We start from the raw sequence: 16755 nt of genomic DNA on the forward strand, positions 1-16755 counted from the left end.
GAGACAGAACTCTTATCGGTCCAGTCAAGCACCGTCCATCCACTTCCAGTTATAGAACTTTACATCGAATAACACTACCACGTGACATTATTGAAAATTCGATAATCCGACATATACAAAGTGTAAGAGATTGTGTTGGATTGATGGGAATTGAATGTAATAGATTCCAACATCCTCCATACAATTGACGTCAGGCTAATTGCTGAATGCTTTGTTTTCTCTATCCCTTCTTTCTTAAAAAGTGGGGTTACATTTCCTATATTCCAATCTGTGGAAATGGATCCAGGAAATTTTAGATGACAACCATAATCTTCACATCTACCTGTTGTTGTTATTAGAGTGACAAATTAATGCACCCTATACAATTTAAAGGATGCTAAAGTAAGTCAGTTCTCAGCAGGATAATTATTTAACTTGAAAGATTCAACTGCATTTTGCCATTATGCAACAGTAAAATACAGGAAATGGGGCAAGAAAAATTGTGCTCCATCATTAATAGACTGCCATTCTCTGTTTCATTCAGAGGATTTTATATTAAGTTCTCATAGCATTCTCTAGTAGACTTATTTGAACAGGTAAAAACAGTCCATTTATTAGCATCATCACCTATACGATAATGTGCAGACAGTTTCTTAGGAAGATTACTTTACACTCGTCGTAGATTACTTTTATATAGAGATGAAACATTTATATGGCATATAATGTCTCAGTACAACATAGTCAATAAATGAACCACCTGGATACAGGGGGGTAGGGGGGTTAGGGGTTTGGCAGATGGGTGGACCGTTTAGTGGAGCATAGTTTGACACATGCATCCCGATCATTTAGTCAACTCAAAATTTAATTGAATAAATTTTATTAGCCCAATATGTATACATACAAGGAATGTGCCTTGGTACTTTGCTCGCAAGTAACAATGCGATATACAGTAAACAATTAAGAATAATACATAATTTAAACATGTGAAGAATGAAATAAAATACCAGAGCAAAAAAAGGCCTCAGACGTGGCCAGGGTGAGAGGGGCCAGAGATGATCTTACCCGCTCGCTTCCTGGCCCTTGCAGTGTACAGATCGTCAATAGGGGGAAGGTTGCAGACAACAATCTGCTTGGCTGATCGAACGATGCGCTGCAGCCTCTGGATGTCCTGCTTGATGACTGAGCCAAACCAAGCCATGATGGAGAAGGTGAGCACAGACTCTATGAAAGCAGTATAGAATTGGACCATCATTACCTGTGGCAGATTGTGTTTCCTCAGCTGCCGCAGGAAGTACATCTGTTGGGCCTTTTTGACTGTGGAGTCGATGGTGGCCTCCCATTTAAAGTCCCTGGAGATGATGGTTCCAAGGAACTTAAATTACTCTGTAGGGGCACAGGGATTGGTCCAGACCATCGAACCCTCTGATTGGTAGAAGAGGTGAGGTGGTGCGCAGGTAAAGGTACCGAGCAGTCTGGTTTAGAACTCCGAGAGAGACAGTAAGATTTATGGTTGTCTGTCGTTTAGTACGTTGGTTGTCACGGTTGTTAATCTTACAATAAACGTCTACCTCAACGCACATTGCCTACGACCCGCCATAGTGGTGACCCCGACGTGATCACAGATCACCAAGATGTCCCATCGGGAGGCATCGACGCCGAACGCAGTCGGCGTTCATCTGCCCCCATTCTGGGCCCACCAACCACGCCTGTGGTTCGCCCAAGCGGAGGCACAGTTCCATCTCCCGGGAGTACAGGAGGACGAGACCAGGTTCTACCATCTATTGAGCGTCTTGCCGTCGGAGACGTCCGCACGGGTCGCACAGTATGTCACCGACCCGCCAGAAACCGGCAAGTATGCGGGCCTCAAGTTGCTGCTGCTGAAAACCTTCGGCCGCAGCCAACAACAGCGGGCCAGCACACTCCTGCACTTACCTGAGCTCGGGGACCGACCGCCGTTGGTCCTCATGACGGAGATGATGACTCTAGCGGGAGAGCACACCAAATGCCTCATGTTCGAGGAGGCATTCCGCGAGAAGCTGCCAGAGGACGTCCGCGTAGTCCTAGCAGACGTTACTTTCAGGGACCCGATGGATTTCGCAGAAAAGGCGGACGCACTGGTCGCGGCAAAGACGAGGTGCCCCGGCTCAGTAAATCGGGTTTCCACACCGGTGAGTGACCGACCATGCGGCCAAGATGGCCCCCATCCGCCCGCCACTTTTCAAAAAACCCGCCAAGCTGCTACGTCGACGGCGGCCATTTTGAAACAGGCCCGCGACATAGAAACACAGCTGGATGACACGGAAACCGAAGGAGCGGGAGGGTCAACGCTACTGGACGACGGCTGCAGGCTCTTCCCGCGGATGTCAGGGATCAATGAAAAAGCCCAAAGGAAATCCGCTCCTAGGATTGCCTGGCCTACATCCGCGATGATGAAAGTCCAGTTGTAGGTCCTGGAACCAAAGGACAGGGACATGTCCCGTGTTCCGTAGGTACGGACAGGGCTGCAGGGCTGCCGTTCACCGCAATGAGTGGGGGGCCAGTCTTACCTGATCCCGCTTCCTGGCAGGATGGAGGCACAATGCTGACGATCGCCCCGGTGTCCACGAGGAAAACGGTACCTGTATGTTGCTCAGCAAGGTAGAGGCGATGGTTCTGGCCGATCGAGATTGCCTCTACATTTGATCGGCCGAGGCATTTCCCGAGAATGTGCAAGGGCTTCTACAGTTGCATGCCGCTGCTCCCCACCGTCTATGAAAGAAACACCAGCCGCGCTGGCCGCCGTCGACGTAGCAGCTTGGCGGGCGGATGGGCGCCATCTTGGCCGCGCGGTCGGTCGCTCACCGGTGTGGAAACCCGATTTACTGAGCCGGGGCGCCTCGTCTTTGCCGCGACCAGTGCGTCCGCCTTTTCTGCGAAATCCATCGGGTCCCCGAAAGTAACGTCTGCTAGGACTACGCGGACGTCCTCTGGCAGCTTCTCGCGGAATGCCTCCTCGAACATGAGGCATTTGGTGTGCTCTCCCGCTAGAGTCATCATCTCCGTCATGAGGACCGACGGCGGTCGGTCCCCGAGCTCAGGTAAGTGCAGGAGTGTGCTGGCCCGCTGTTGTTGGCTGCGGCCGAAGGTTTTCAGCAGCAGCGACTTGAGGCCCGCATACTTGCCGGTTTCTGGCGGGTCGGTGACGTACTGTGCAACCCGTGCGGACGTCTCCGACGGCAGGACGCTCAATAGATGGTAGAACCTGGTCTCGTCCTCCTGTACTCCCCGGAGGTGGAACTGTGGTGGGCCCAGAACGGGGACAGATGAACGCCGACTGCGTTCGGCGTCGATGCCTCCCGATGGGACATCTTGGTGATCTGTGATCACCTCGGGGTCACCACTATGGCGGGTCGTAGGCGATGTGCGTTGAGGTAGACGTTTATTGTAAGATTAACAACCGTGACAACCAACGAACTAAACGACAGACAACCATAAATCTTACTGTCTCTCTCGGAGTTCTAAACCAGACTGCTCGGTACCTTTACCTGCGCACCACCTCACCTCTTCTACCAATCAGAGGGTTCGATGGTCTGGACCAATCCCTGTGCCCCTACATGCGCCTACGACCCGCCATAACTCCACAGATGTGACTGTGGTGAGTGGGGGGAGGGGAGGGGAGACTCCTAAAGTCTACAATCAGTTCCACTGTCTTAAGAGCATTGAGCTCCAGGTTGTTGCGATGGCACCAGAACGCCAACTGTGTTACTTTCTATCTGTAGGCAGATTCCTCCCCATCCTGGATCAGTCCAATCAGGTTTTGTGTCGACCGCAAACTTGAGAAGCTTGACAAGGAATGTGTGGAGGTGCAGTTGTTGGTGTAGAGAGAGTAAAGGAGAGGGGAGAGTACGCAGCCTTGCGGTGCTCCTCTGCTGAGCTATATTATCCATGCATCAAAATTTGTGCATGCCTTTTGGAATTATTCACTTCCTATAATTGTACAAAATTTTGCGATGAATCAAATTCATTGTATTATTCTGCTTGATAATTCCCTGTTAATCTGTCCAGTGCTGAACCAATAAAGCAAAATATTTGAGAGTTCAAAGTTGATCTAACTGATCCGTGTCTTAATGTGTGCGTAAAAATACTGCATTTGAAATCAGTTTTTAAATTAGAAATTGGTGTTTAAGTTCTAATTTTAGTTTTTATAAATTTATAATTATAGTTATAACATTATCATTTAAGTAATTAAGATATTAAATGGACAATCTTTACCTGCTCAACTAACTATTTTAGAGAAGCTCACTTAGCGTTTTTCATGTCTAGTTTTATGTCAAAGATTCAAAACTGATATGTAAAGTTTTAAAATAATATAATATTGCCATCCATTCAGTATGTTGAGCCTTAACTCTTTTACAGTGGTTTGGTGTTGTGTTTTCTTTCCACATCATACTTTACACATTTGCATCAACAATTGACCCAGCCGATATCAAAGTTCGAGCCAGACGCTATAATAGAGTACTGCCTTTGTTTGATCGCAACCTTCATCAACATGTCATTGAAAATCAGTACTGCTTTATCTGTGAAGTTGAAGTGTAAGTGCCAAGAGTGTTTTATTGTCATGTGTCCCGAAACGGAACAATGTAATCCTTTCTTGCACCGTAATAAACAACAGAAAAGGTTCAGTATACTAAATTTTTGTTGTTGTTTATTCTGGTATACTTGTATTAAATATATTAAATACTTGTATTAAATATATTTAGTACATATTACTCTGTAAACACCATAATAAATGTTTACAGAGTAGTATAAGAAGATAACTGCAGATGCTGGTACAAATCGAAGGTATTTATTCACAAAATGCTGGAGTAACTCAGCTGGTCAGGCATCATCTCAGGAGAGAAGGAATGGGTGACGTTTCGGGTCAAGTCAATTTTATTTGTATAGCACATTTAAAAACAACCCACGTTGACCAAAGTGCTGTACATTTGATTAGGTTCCAATAGAAAAAAAATGAAAACATACAGTAGCACGCAAACAGTTCACAGCGCCTCCTCAATGAGCCTCAAACGCTAGGGAGTAGAAATATGTTTTGAGCCTGGACTTAAAGGAGTCGATGGAGGGGGCAGTTCTGATGGGGAGAGGGATGCTGTTCCACAGTCTAGGAGCTGCAACCGCAAAAGCGCGGTCACCCCTGAGTTTAAGCCTAGACCGCGGGATAGTGAATAGCCCCAAGTCGGCCGATCTGAGGGACCTGGAGTTAGAGAGGGGGGTTAGAAGATTTAAGGGTTAGAGGGGGGTTAGAAGGGTCGAGACCCTTCCTCAGACTGATGTCAGGGGGGCGGTACAAAGGAAGGATATAGGTGGAGACAGGAAGATAGAGGGAGATCTGGGAAGGAGGAGGGGACGGGAGGGACAGAGGAACTATCTAAAGTTGGAGTTACAGAGTAGTATCCTTGTATATCTGTTGTGCTGCTATAAGTATATTTAATATATTAAATACAAGTATTTAATATATTTAATACAACTATACAATAATAGCATGACTTGGATGAAGGGATTAAAAGTACCATTAGCAAATTTGCAGATGATACAAAGCTGGGTGGCAATGTTAACTGTGAGGAAAATGCTATGAGGTTGCAGGGTGACTTGGACAGGTTGTGTGAGTGGGCGGATGCATAGCAGATGCAGTTTAATGTGGATAAGTGTGAGGTTATCCACTTTGGTGGCAAGAATAGGAAGGCAGATTATTATCTGAATGGTGTCAAGTTAGGAAAAGGGGATGTACAACGAGATCTGGGTGTCCTAGTGCATCAGTCACTGAAAGGAAGCATGCATGTACAGCAGGCATTGAAGAAAGCCAATGGAATGTTGGCCTTCATAACAAGAGGAGTTGAGTGTAGGAGCAAAGAGGTCCTTCTGCAGTTGTACAGGGCCCTAGTGAGACCGCACCTGGAGTACTGTGTGCAGTTTTGGTCTCCAAATTTGAGGAAGGATATGAATCTGTGGAATTCTCTGCCTCAGAAGGTAGTGGAGGCAAATTATCTGAATGCATTCAAGAGAGAGCTAGATAGAGCTCTTAAGGATAGCGGAGTCAGGGGGTATGGGGAGAAGGCAGGAACGGGGTACTGATTGAGAATGATCAGCCATGATCACATTGAATGGCGGTGCTGGCTCGAAGGGCCAAATGGCCTCCTCCTGCACCTATTGTCTATTGTCCATTGTCTATTGAGGGCGTGCAGCTCTCAAGTTTACTAGGTTAATTCCCAGTTTACTAGGTTAATTCCCGGAATGGCGGGACTGTCATATGTTGAAAGACTGGAGCGACTAGGCTTGTATACACTGGAATTTAGAAGGATGAGAGGGGATCTTATCGAAACATATAAGATTATTAAGGGATTGGACACGTTAGAGGCAGGAAACATGTTCCCAATGTTGGGGGAGTCCAGAACCAGGGGCCACAGTTTAAGAATAAGTCAAGTCAAGTCAAGTCAATTTTATTTGTATAGCACATTTAAAAACAACCCACGTTGACCAAAGTGCTGTACATTTGATTAGGTTCCAATAGAAAAAAAAAATGAAAACATACAGTAGCACGCAAACAGTTCACAGCGCCTCCTCAATGAGCCTCAAACGCTAGGGAGTAGAAATATGTTTTGAGCCTGGACTTAAAGGAGTCGATGGAGGGGGCAGTTCTGATCGGGAGAGGGATGCTGTTCCACAGTCTAGGAGCTGCAACCGCAAAAGCACGGTCACCCCTGAGTTTAAGCCTAGACCGCGGGATAGTGAATAGCCCCAAGTCGGCCGATCTGAGGGACCTGGAGTTAGAGAGGGGGGTTAGAAGATTTTTGATGTAGGGGGGGGAGTGTCCATTTAGGGCTTTATACGTGAATAGGGGGTAGGCCATTTAGAACGGAGATGAGGAAAAGCTTTTTCAATCAGAGTTGTAAATCTGTGGAATTCTCTGCCTCAGAAGGCAGTGGAGGCCAGTTCTCTGAATACATTCAAGAGAGAGCTAGATAGAGCTCTTAAGGATAGCGGAGTCGGGGGTTATGGGGAGAAGGCAGGAACGGGGTACTGATTGAGAATGATCAGCCATGATCACATTGAATGTTGGTGCTGGCTTGAAGGGCCGAATGGCCTACTCCTGCACCTATTGTCTATTGTCTAATATATATACTGAACGTTTGTTGTTTATAAAGTTCACAGAGTACTGTGTGTGTGTGTATATATGTACTTGTATATACATATTCAATTATTTATCATAATTTTAGGATCATAGATATTTATGGATGTTTCTGATATCTTATTCACAGAGGTTTAAAGACCAAGCATTGCAGTGTGTGTAACAAGTGCGTAGTTGACTTTGATCATCATTGTAAATGGCTCAATAATTGCGTAGGAGTCAGGAATTACAGGTAAGTCTACTTTGCTCTATAAATGTATAATTTTCTTAAAATTCAGTATATTTAAATTCTCTTAATTTTTTATGCATTTTCACTTTTTAATGCAGCTCATATAATCAAAGATCTTATTGATCTAATACTGTAAGAATCAGTTAGATCACTGGTTAGATTCCACACAGACCTTCCGATCTCTCTATTTTGAAGATAATTATTTATATTTTGACTGAAATAAAATATTTTTTATTTGCAAGGAAATTCGATATTAAGTCAGTCCTTTTCTATACCGTGGCACAAAGTGCTGGAGTAACTCAGCAGATCAGGCAGTATCTCCAGAGAACATGAAAAGGTAACGCTTCAGGTCAAGACCCTTCTTCAACATAAAATGTCACCTTATCCATGTTGTCCAGAGGCTGCCTCTCCCACTGAATTACTCCAGCATTTTGTGTTCTTTTGTGTATTAACCAGCAACTGCAGTTCTTTTTCTACTTTTTTTAATAATGTGTCATTCAGATAATGTAATTATATTTTTCTTAGGATTATGTTACACATGTACCTTTTTTAGTACAAATTAATTCTGTAGTTTTTGATAACAGAAAATATCCATAAAACATTTTTGATGAATACAATACATGGAATTTTCATGGTCTGAAGAAGGGTCTTGACCCGAAACGTCACCCATTCCTTCTCTCCAGAAATACTGCCTGTCCCGCTGAGTTACACACATAGATTTTTACATAGAAAATAGATGCAGGAGGAGGCCATTCAGCCCTTCGAGCCAGCACCGCCATTCATTGTGATCATGGCTGATCATCCACAATCAGTAACCCGTGCCTGCCTTGTCCCCACATCCCTTGATTCCGCTAGCCCCTAGAGCTCTATCTAACTCTCTTTTCAATTCATCCAATGAATTGGCCTCTACTGCCTTCTGTGGCAGAGAATTCCACGAATTCACAACTCTCTGGGTGAAAATATTTTTTCTCACCTCAGTTTTAAATTGCCTCCCCTTTATTCTTAGACTGTGGCCCCAGGTTCTGGACTCCCCCAACATTGGGAACATTTTTCCTGCATCTAGCTCGTCCAGTCCTTTTACAATTTTATACATTTCTATAAGTTCCCTTCTCATCCTTCTAAATTCCAGTGAATACAAGCCCAGTCTTTCCAATCTTTCCTCATATGACAGTCCCGCGATCCCAAGGATTAACCTTGTGAACCTACGCTGTACTGCCTCAATAACAAGGATGTCCTTACTCAAATTAGGAGACCAAATCTGCACACAATATGTGTTCTCACCTATACTCAAATCCTCTCGTTATGAAGGCCAACATGCCATTAGCTTTCTTCACTGCCAGCTGTACCTGCATGTTTACTTTCAGTGACTGGAGTACAAGGACACCCAGGTCTTGTTGCACTTCCCTTTTTCCTAATCTGACACCATTGAGATAATAATCTGCCTCCTTGTTCTTGCCGCCAAAGTCGATAACCACACATTTATCTACATTATACTGCATCTGCCATGCATCTGTCCACTCATTCAACCTGTCCAAGTCACCCTGCAATCTCCTAACATCCTCTTTGCAGTTCACATTGCCACCCAGCTTTGTGACATCTGCAAATTTGCTAGTGTTACTTTTAATTCCGTCATCTAAATCATTAATATATATTGTAAATAGTTGCGGTCCCAGCACCGAACCTTGCGGCACTCCACTTGCCAAAAGACGAAATTGCAGAGCATTTGGATAGCTGTAACAGGATCGTTCCGAGTCAGCATGGATTTACGAAGGGGAAATCATGCTTGAAAAATCTTCTGGAATTTTTTGAGGATGTAACTAGGAAAATTGATAGGGGAGAGCCGGTGGGCGTGGTGTACCTTGATTTTCAGAAAGCCTTTGACAAGGTCCCACATTGGAGATTAGTGGGCAAAATTAGAGCACATGGTATTTGGGGTAGGGTACTGACATGGATAGAAAATTGGTTGACAGACAGAAAGCAAAGAGTGGGGATAAATGGGTCCCTTTCAGAATGGCAGGCAGTGACTAGTGGGGTACCGCAAGGCTCGGTGCCGGGACCGCAGCTATTTACAATATACATTAATGACTTGGATAAAGGGATTAAAAGTACCATTAGCAAATTTGCAGATGATACAAAGCTGGGTGGTAGTGTGAACTGTGAGGAAGATGCTATGAGGTTGCAGGGTGACTTGGACAGGTTATGTGAGTGGGCGGATGCATGGCAGATGCAGTTTAATGTGGATAAGTGTGAGGTTATCCACTTTGGTGGCAAGAATAGGAAGGCAGATTATTATCTGAATGGTGTCAAGTTAGGAAAAGGGAACGTACAATGAGATCTGGGTGTCCTAGTGCATCAGTTACTGAAAGGAAGCATGCAGGTACAGCAGGCAGTGAAGAAAGCCAATGGAATGTTGGCCTTCAAAACAAGAGTAGTTGAGTATAGGAGCAAAGAGGTCCTTCTGCAGTTGTACAGGGCCCTAGTGAGACCGCACCTGGAGTACTGTGTGCAGTTTTGGTTTCCAAATTTGAGGAAGAAGATTCTTGCTATTGAGGGCATGCAGCTAAGGTTTACTCGGTAAATTCCTGGACTGGCGGGACCGTCATATGTTGAAAGACTGGAGCGACTAGGCTTGTATACACTGGAATTTAGAAGGATGAGAGGGGATCTTATCGAAACATGTAAGATTATTAAGGGGTTGGACACGTTAGAGGCAGGAAACATGTTCCCAATGTTGGGGAAGTCCAGAACCAGGGGCCACAGTTTAAGAATAAGGGGCAGGCCATTTAGAATGGAGATGAGGAAAAACCTTTTCAGTCAGAGAGTTGTAAATCTGTGGAATTCTCTGCCTCAGAAGGCAGTGGAGGCCAATTCTCTGAATGCATTCAAGAGAGAGCTAGATAGAGCTCTTAAGGATAGCGTAGTCAGGAGGGATGGGGAGAAGGCAGGAACGGGGTACTGATTGAGAATGATTAAGAATGATCATCCATGATCACATTGAATGGTGGTGCTGGCTCGAATGGCCTACTCCTGCACCTATTGTCTATTGTTTCCTGTCTGCCAACCAATTCTCTGTCCTTGTCAATACCCTACCCCCAATACCATGTGCTCTAATTTTGCACATTAATCTCCTGTGTGGGATCAAAGGCTTTCTGAAAGTCCAGATACACTACATCCACTGGCTCTCCCTCATCCATTTTACTTGTCACATCCTCAAAAAATTCCACAAGATTAGTCAAGCAGGATTTCCCCTTAATAAATCCATGCTGACTTGGACCAATCCTCTTACCGCTATCCAACTGCGCCGTTATTACTTATTTAATAACTGAATCCAGCATCTTCCCCACCACCGATGTCAGGCTAACCGGTCGGTCTATAATTCCCCATTTTCTCTTTCACTCCTTTTTTGAAAAGTGGGATAGCTACCCTCCAATCCACAGGAATTGTTCTTGAATCTATAAAACGTTGGAAAATGATCACCAATGCATTCACGATTTCTAGAGCCTCCTCCTTGAGGAGCCTGGGATGCAGACCATCAGGCCCTGGGGATTTATCAGCCTTCAGTCTCATCAGTCTACCCAATACTATTTCTCGCCTAATACAAATTTCTTTCAGTTCCCCTTGATCCTCTGTCCTTTAGTACATCTGGGAGATTGTTTGTGTCTTCCTTAGTGAAGACAGAACCAAAGTACCTGTTCAACTCTTCAGCCATTTCCTGGTTCCCATTAATAATTTCACCTGTTTCTGCCTTCAAGGGACCCACATTTGTCTTTACTAATCTTTTTCTTTTAACATACCTGAAGAAGCTTTTACTATCCCACTTTATATTCTTGCCCAGCGTACCCTCGTATTTCATCTTTTCACCCCGTATTGCCCTTTTGGTTACCTTCTGTTGTCGTTTGAAAGTCTCCCAATCCTCTGGCTTCCCGCTACTCTTTGCTATGTTATACACCTTTTCTTTTAGTTTTATTTCATCCCTAACTTCCTTTGTCAACCACGGTTGCCTCTTACTCCCCTTAGAATCTTTCTTCCTCTTTGGAACGAAATGATCCTGCATCTTCTGGATTATGCCCAGAAATTCCTGCCATTGCTGTTCCACCATCATTCCTGCTAGGATCCCTTTCCAGTCGACCTTGACCACCTCCTCTCTCATGCCTTCAGAGTCCCCTTTGTTCAACTGCAACACTGACACTTCTGATGTAATCTTCTCCCTCTCAATTTGCAGATTAAAACTAATCATATTATGGTCAGTACCTCTAAGAGGTTCCTTTGCCTTGAGTTCCCTTATTAAAACTGGTTCATTGGACAACACTAAATCCAAAATTGCCTCCTCTCTGGTAGGCTCCAGTATAAGCTGCTCTACGAATCCATCTCGGAGGCACTCTACAAACTCCCTTTCTTGGGGTCCAGAACCAATCTGATTTTCCAAGTCTACCTGCATATTGAAATCTCCCATAACCACAGTGGCATTAGCTTTGTTACATGCCCGTTTTAACTCCTGCTGCAACTTACACCCTATATCCAGGCTACTATTTGGGGGCCTGTAGATAAACTCCCATTAGTGTCTTCTTACCGTTACAATTCCTCAACTCTATCCACAGAGACTCTACATCATCAGTCCCTATGTCACCCCTCGCAAGGGACAGCATTTCATCCCTCACCAGCAGAGCTTCCCCACCTCCTCTGCCCACCTGCCTGTCCTTTCTATAGGACGTATAACCCTGAATATTCAGTTCCCAGTCCCAATCCTCCTGCAGCCATGTCTCTGTAATCCCCACAATGTCATATCTACCAATCTCTAACTGAGCCTCAAGCTCATCCACTTTACTTCTTATACTTCGCGCATTCAAGTTTAAATCCATTACTCACCTCATATTTCACATCGATTCCTATTTCACATACCATACTCTCCGATCCCTTCATGAGCTTCCTGTTCCGTTAATACTGGTGTCTCTCTTAACTTTTCCGATACTCTCTTTCCCTTTAACTCCATTCTTGTATTTCCAATTTGTCTCCTCCCCCCCAAAATTTAGTTTAAAAGCACCCGTGTAGCAGTGGCAAACCTACCTGCCAGAATGCTGGTCCCCCGCCTGTTGAGGTGCAACCCGTCCCTTTTGTACAATTCACCCTTACCCCAAAACAGATAAACAGATCCCAGTGGTCTAAGAATCTAAATCCCTGCTCCCTGCAGCAGCTCTTCAACCACGCATTCAGATCCTCTGTCTACCTGTTCCTGCCCTCACCAGCACGAGGAACTGGAAGCAAACCGGAGATAAAAACGGCAAAAACAAAGAGGCAGATTATTATCTCAATGGTGTCAGGTTAGGTAAGGGGGAAGTGCAGCGAGACCTGGGTGTCCTTGTACACCAGTCACTGAAAGTTGACGTGCAGGTACAGCAGGCAGTGAAGAAAGCTAATGGCATGTTGGCCTTCAGAACGAGAGGATTTCAGTATAGTAGTAAAGAAGTTCATCTGCAGTTGTATAGGGTCCTGGTGAGACCACATCTGGAGTATTGTGTAGTTTTGGTCTCCTAATTTGAGGAAGGGCATCCTTGTGATTAAGGCAGTGCAGTGTAGGCTCACAAGATTGATCCCTGGGATGGCGGGACTGTCATATGAGGAAAGATTGAAAAGACTAGGCTTGTATTCACTGGAGTTTAGAAGGATGAGAGGAGATCTTATAGAGACATATAAAATTACAAAAGGACTGGACAAGCTATATACAGGAAAAATGTTTCCAATGTTGGGGGAATCCAGAACCAGGGGCCACAGTCTTAGAATAAAGGGGAGGCCATTTAAAATGAGGTGAGAAGGAACATTTTCACCCAAAGTTGTGAATTTGTGGAATTCTCTGCCACAGAGGGCAGTGGAGGCCAAATCACTGGATGAATTTAAGAGAGATTTAGATAGAACTTTGGGGGTTAGTGGAATCAGGGAATATGGGGAGATGTTGGGCACAGGTTACTGATTGTGGATGATCAGCCATAATCACAATGAATGGCGGTGCTAGCTCAAAGGGCCGAATGGCCTCCTCCTGCACCTATTTTCAATATTTCTATGTTTCTATAACCACCCTGGAGGTCCTGCCTTTCAGCCTTCTTCCGAGCTACCTAAAGTCACGCTGCAGAATCTCTTTCCTCTTCTTCCCGACGTCGTTTGTGCCGTCATGCACTACCACTTCCAGCTGCTCACCTTCACCCTTGAGGATGTCCTGCAATCGGTCCTGGACCCTGGCACCAGGGAGGCCACACACCATCCTTGAATCCCGCTTGTTGCCGCAGAAACCCCTGTCTGTACCTCACTATGAACTCCCCTACTACCATGACTTTGCCTGACATGTCTCTTCAGCTTTGCTTCCAGGCCATGTTTTGACTCGCAGACCTGTCCGCCGCTCAGACTGGCAGTGTCTTCTAACCCAACGGCTTCCAAGAGGGCGAACCCCCGGGGTCTCCTGTACTCCAAGCTTCCTTCCCTTCCTCATCCACACCCACCTTCTCTCTTCCAGTATCTTCGGTGTAACAGTTTGGTCTTGTCCAGGAAACTCTCTTTTTCCCGGATGATCCTGAGGTCATCCAGGTGCCTCTCCAGTGCCGCAACACGGTCCTTCAGGAGCTGAACCTGGACACACTTTCCACAGGTGTAGCAGCCAGAGGCACCACCAGTGTCCCTGACCTCCCACATCCTGCAAGCATCACAATGAATCAGTTTGCCTGTCATTTCTTCACTGCGTCTCACCCTCTCCAACTTTTGGCGTAGTCTCCTCCCTCAGCCTCCTCGCCGAAGACACTCGAGCCAAAGACACGCACTTTTCTCACAAGGCACTTCACTCGACAAGGACGCTCCCTGATAACTCCAGCATTTTGTGTCTACCTTCGATTTAAACCAGCATCTGCAGTTCTTTCCAAAGATACTAGAGGAACAAGATAGACCACTCTACCCTAAAAACCGTAGCACGTCATGGCGCCATTTTAATAGGCAGAAACTTGCAGAAACATTTTAAAAGAAAAATAACAAAAATCTGTAAATTGATAGATGAGATATATTCTGCATTTTAATGGTATCATCACACATACTGTTCCCCCAAAACACAAATTACACTGCGAGAGGCATAGCGAACGGCTCCTTTGTGTAATACACTTCAGTGTAGGTGATTTCAATGGAGTGGTCCATCTTGTTCCTTTAGTATCTTTGGTTCTTTCCTACACATGGAATTTGAACAGTTTCAGAGCACTGAATTCATGACAATGTGTTTTGTTTAAAGTTCATAAATATCATGGCATGCATTATTAACATTTGACTTTCTTTCTGGTGTAGGTTTTTCCTGGGCTGTCTTATCTCGGGGATAATTGGTTCTCTGCTAATTTTCTGCCTTTCGTCCTTTGTGTTCATTGGCTACATAATGAATCGAGATATTCTTCGGACCAACCCACTATATGAGTGTAAGCTAATCTCGTTGATTTTTAATTTCGACAAAATGGAGAGGGTACAGAGGAGATTTACTAGAATGTTGCCTGGGTTTCAGCACTTAAGCTACAGAGAGAGGTTGAACAGGTTGGGTCTTTATTCTTTGGAGCATAGAAGGTTGAGGGGGGACTTGATAGAGGTTTTTAAAATTTTAAGAGGGACGGACAGAGTTGACGTGGGTAGGCTTTTCCCTTTGAGAGTGGGGAAGATTCCAACAAGGGGACATAACTTCAGAATTGAGGGACAAAAGTTTAGGGGTAACATAAGGGGTAACTTCTTTACTCAGAGGGTGGTGGCTGTATGGAATGGGCTTCCGGTGGAAGTGGTGGAGGCAGGCTCGATTTTATTATTTAAGAGTAAATTGGATAGGTATATGGATAAGAGGGGATTAGAGGGTTATGTTCTGAGAGCAGGTAGATGACTAAGTCAGAGAGAGTGGTCGGCGTGGACTGGTAGGGCCGAACGGGCCTGTTTCCGTGCTGTAGTTGTTATATGGTTATATGGTTATATCTGGTGTCTGGGGTTATGGGGAGAAGGCAGGAGAATGGGGTTGAGAGGAAAGGATAGATCAAGCATGATTGAATGGCGGAGTAGACTTGAAGGGTGAAATGGCCTAATTCTGCCCCTAGAACATATGAACATTTCGGACACTTTATACAAACATGGGTTATTTGGCTCCCTGCTTTTATCTACTCTGTCTGAATTTTGTGAGAATTCTTCACATTCATCTCTAATTTGAATGTTTGTCTCCCTTTTTTTCTGTCTTTTTCTGATATCTTCACCTAAGTCACTCAACCTAGGATTTGGAATAGAGTTGTATGATTTATTGTTTTCATCCTATTGCTTAGACCCCAAGCCTTTGTTGATTTAGCAATTTAAAAAAATCCTAGGTTAAGCTGTATCTCTAGTTTTTAGTTTTAGAGATACAGCACAGAAACGGCCCACCGAGTCCACACTGACCAGTGATCCCCGTACACTAGCACTATCCCACACACTAGGGACAATCTTACAATTATACCCTGCCAATAAACCGATGGATCTTGCGTCTTTGGAGCACCCAGAGAAAGCCCACGCAGGTCACGGGGAGAACGTACAAACTCTGTACGGACAAGCACAGTCAGGATCGAACCTGGGTCTCTGGCGCTGTGTGGCAGCAACTTTACCACTGGGCCACCATGCCACCCTAGACTAAACTGAACTAAAACTATCAGTCAGTCAAAGGCCCTTTGTCTTGGTGGCAGCACTGAGTCTGTATTGAAGAGGTTAGCCTGGCAGAACTGGGAAGGAGAAGAAGTAGGATTTTATCCAATGTAAGGCATCATCTGGCAGAAGAACTTCACATGTAATGGGGTAGAGACTGATTGTTGGAATGGAAATATTGAAGGTTCCTCTATTCTGAGTGGTCAGTACTTATACCATGAACCATATAGGTAGGTGGGGGAGAAAACTGGTGGAGATTAAATCTAACTAAAATGTTATACTCTTACTTCCAGCAACCGTAGGTGGTCCAGAGGTCTGGATTATATTTCTCCCACTAGCTAGTGTTTATGTGAACACGGCTACTTTAATTACTATCATTGTGATCACCATTGGACTAAGTCTGACTTCACTAATAACTGAAACTCAACTTCTGTACTTCCACATCTACCTGTGTAAGTAATGTACTAAATGTCTACTCCACGATTTTCAAGAATGTAACCCCGCGTATAATTCCTGTGTTTTCGCAGTTACAACATTCCAGATGTACTTTGTTGACTTCCAGTCATGAACTGGGGCACTCAACGCTGGTATATGCATGCAAATTAGATTTAACTGAGGTTTTGCCAGTGATTTTTATCTCCATTAACTTATGCAGTACATCCCAGAGGGCAAAAAAGGTACCGCTGGCCATATGTACAGTCATTCAGGCATGAGCATTGAGCTA

At 44.8% G+C, this 16755-nt stretch overlaps 1 protein-coding gene across 1 annotated transcript in view; it reads left to right on the forward strand.

Annotated features, from left to right (window-relative positions):
* Window positions 1–16755, forward strand: part of LOC144601095 (palmitoyltransferase ZDHHC1-like) — a 54165-nt gene that overhangs the window by 22942 nt on the left and 14468 nt on the right. The window contains exons 3-6 of the mRNA XM_078413034.1: window positions 4375–4550; window positions 7272–7373; window positions 14682–14806; window positions 16325–16483. Coding sequence (XP_078269160.1) covers window positions 4375–4550; window positions 7272–7373; window positions 14682–14806; window positions 16325–16483 — 562 coding nt within the window. The remainder of the gene's footprint in view (window positions 1–4374; window positions 4551–7271; window positions 7374–14681; window positions 14807–16324; window positions 16484–16755) is intronic.

Source organism: Rhinoraja longicauda, chromosome 1 (assembly GCF_053455715.1).
Source record: "Rhinoraja longicauda isolate Sanriku21f chromosome 1, sRhiLon1.1, whole genome shotgun sequence".
NCBI lineage: Eukaryota > Metazoa > Chordata > Chondrichthyes > Rajiformes > Arhynchobatidae > Rhinoraja > Rhinoraja longicauda.